A 2,725-nucleotide genomic window follows, 5' to 3' on the forward strand; every position below is an offset into this window, starting at 1 on the left:
ACCTTCACCGGATTCCAGCATTGCAGTCTTTTCCATCGAATTGCTCAAAGACGAACGGGTTGTAATTATTGCGGAACTGCGTCAAGGCTACTCAGATGAAGCAGCATTCACATGGATGTCTCTTGTGCTGCAGGCCGTGGATAGCATTCATCAAGTTAGCATTTACTGCTTGGCTCTTGTTCAACAGAACACACTACCTAGGGTAAGTGAAATCCGTCAATTCCCGAAATTTGAGAAACATTGTTCTGCAAAGTAGCCTTTCTCACTGCATCACCACGCGTTCAACCAAATTTTCATTTTTCCTGTGTTTCTGTCACGCATTCTTGTGCTTTTCACATCCTTATACAGACTCCTTTTGGTGGGATCAACTGTCATGCTGTGAAGCGACTATTTTCCGATGGTCATCTGCACCCCACCGCACTACTTTTGTGTCCGCATTCGGCTATCCAGAATCTCCCTCAACCAAGGCAACTTAGACCCAATTTGGTGGGACCTTCTGCCATCATGTGTGGACAAGTAGTGCAAGGCGTTCGTATGGCTGAAGCAAGCGGTCGACCGATTCCTGTGCTTCCGACTCCGTCCGCATCTGGGTCACAAACCACTCCTGACGGCCGTGTAAGTTACCGTTCATTAGATGGACAATATCTGTCGTCCTCTTTTCCCGCCTCACAGTAATCTCCAATCACATTGGGCAAATTTCATCTTGACGAACGACCGGAGGCCTTTTTGTCAGCTCTCGAAAGTTTGCTACGGTTTGTCGGTTAATCTTGCTTTTTCAGTCAGTCTCCTTCCGCAACAACCGACTGCTACTGAAAATCCAGGCTTCCAACTCTAGTCGACGACCAGCGGCTAGTACAGACCAGCATTTGAACTAAAGTCACCGTTTCAAGGTTGCTAATCGACGAAGAGTAAAATGTGTATGAACTAGTTATTCTCCGAACATACAGCTGGTCAGCCTGTGACCCTCGGTATCCAGTCACTTCTCGCCTAATATAAACACTATCTTGGTTTGCGATATGGTCCATCATTATGCTGGACGCACATCTGCCTGTCTATACAGTGGTTAGTTTATCAAGACTTGTTCGAAGTGTAACCTGCGGTCCGAAAAGGGATCCACAAGTGTGTGTGTGTGTGTGTGGTGGTGTGCACACCAACATAGCTCTTACCGGACTATACTTTTATAGGTCTGCGAAAGCTTTTACTCGTCGAACTTATAGGTTAACGATTCTTGCGAACACTCGGCGTTTCTTGAGGCTGTTGCGGACTGTGATATTCGATTTATAGGGCCGGTGTTTAGTGATCAGGTTATTCACTGTTTCTGTAAGGATTCCAGCTCCCACTCTTCCCTGTACTCTCCTAATTTAGCTCGGGTTCGTGTACCTTAGAACGAAGTCTTATATCAACCGAATCCGTTAACACCGCATTTGGCTTCTTCTGAGTTTCGAGTTATTTATCCCTCCTATTCTGAGTGATGAAATTTAAGCCCAACATGTCTTTTCTTTACTTCTGTTGCAGGCAGATTGATAAGCCTTTTCCGTTTTGCCATTGATTGTTTTCCTTAACTTACGTCAACCCTCTACTCTTTGAGGTGTTGGTCACGTGAAATCCTTATCCCCTTCTTCCCACCGCAGCTCCTGGTTGAGATCCTAATCTGGCGAGCGATACACACTCCGGATGACCGTTTGTTTACAGTATACAACCAGAAAGGACAAGAGGCATCCAGTCTTACTTGCGCACAGCTGCTCAGGCGAGCTGAACGACTAGGCTGCCTTCTTCAGGACAAGGCCAAAGCAACTGTGGGCACCATTGTCGCTCTGCTATATCCACCAGGTTCGTGGTGCACCACCTTCCAATCGTTAGCAAGATTTTGTTGTTTGTTCTTCGAGGTGTATAGTTAATATCTACTCGTTCAACAGAATGAAGTCCGTGTGAGTGAAAGCTGTAAAAACCTCTGATGTTAGATTTGTATATCTCACTCTCTGATTTGTTTTCAGCCTCTAGCTCTGAACAGAATGCACATCTCAACCCTATCATCCCCATTTTTTGTTTGGGCATAGTTCGTTAGGTTCTCGTGATGTAACTTACTTCGAGAGTTATCAGAGGTTGGTCGTAGTGTTTGTTTCGATTTATTGCATTTTGTTTTTTGTGCTTTCAGTTGAATGTGAGGCGAGGCGAGTTATGTGCTGTGATTGATTGCAGTAGCCTAATGAGGACCTATACTGTGTGTCCGGAATTACTTGGAGTTTGTAGCTGTATTATTGTATTGTATTGTATTGTATTATCGGATTCGTTAAACGTGTTTGTAGAATGACAGCCCATCTAGTCGTGCTGTTTTCCAGTCATCCGTCGTAGGTACATCACTTGCGTGTGACAGAAATACTGAATACACTCGCGTTCAGGTAACCAGTTATTTTTATCGAACAACTGTTTGCAATGGCTGCACTCTGTGACGTCCAACTGCACTTCGGATGTTTCCCACTAGGCCGCCCTGTTACACATTCCACCAGCTGATATGCGTTGCATTTGCTCCAGATTTATCCCGGCTGTCATGGCGACCTATTTTTGTTCAGCTGCTGTTGCTTCAACTAGGTTGGCCTCATCACAAATTGGTTTTTTTTCAATGTGGTTCACGTAGCAAATGCTATTGTTGACAAGTCTGTCGATGGCTGCCACGACGCATTGTTTCCAAAACAACGATGGGCAGAACAGTTGCGTGATAGGTGAC

At 45.2% G+C, this 2,725-nt stretch overlaps 1 protein-coding gene across 1 annotated transcript in view; it reads left to right on the plus strand.

Annotated features, from left to right (window-relative positions):
* The window catches only part of T265_04123 (hypothetical protein), a gene marked incomplete at both ends in the record, with an annotated part of 103,216 nt that overhangs the window by 63,671 nt on the left and 36,820 nt on the right, over positions 1–2,725 (plus strand). The window contains 3 exons of the mRNA XM_009168781.1: positions 27–202; positions 349–615; positions 1,632–1,830. Of these exons, the coding sequence (XP_009167045.1) occupies positions 27–202; positions 349–615; positions 1,632–1,830 (642 nt within the window). The remainder of the gene's footprint in view (positions 1–26; positions 203–348; positions 616–1,631; positions 1,831–2,725) is intronic.

Source organism: Opisthorchis viverrini (assembly GCF_000715545.1).
Source record: "Opisthorchis viverrini unplaced genomic scaffold opera_v5_65, whole genome shotgun sequence".
NCBI lineage: Eukaryota > Metazoa > Platyhelminthes > Trematoda > Opisthorchiida > Opisthorchiidae > Opisthorchis > Opisthorchis viverrini.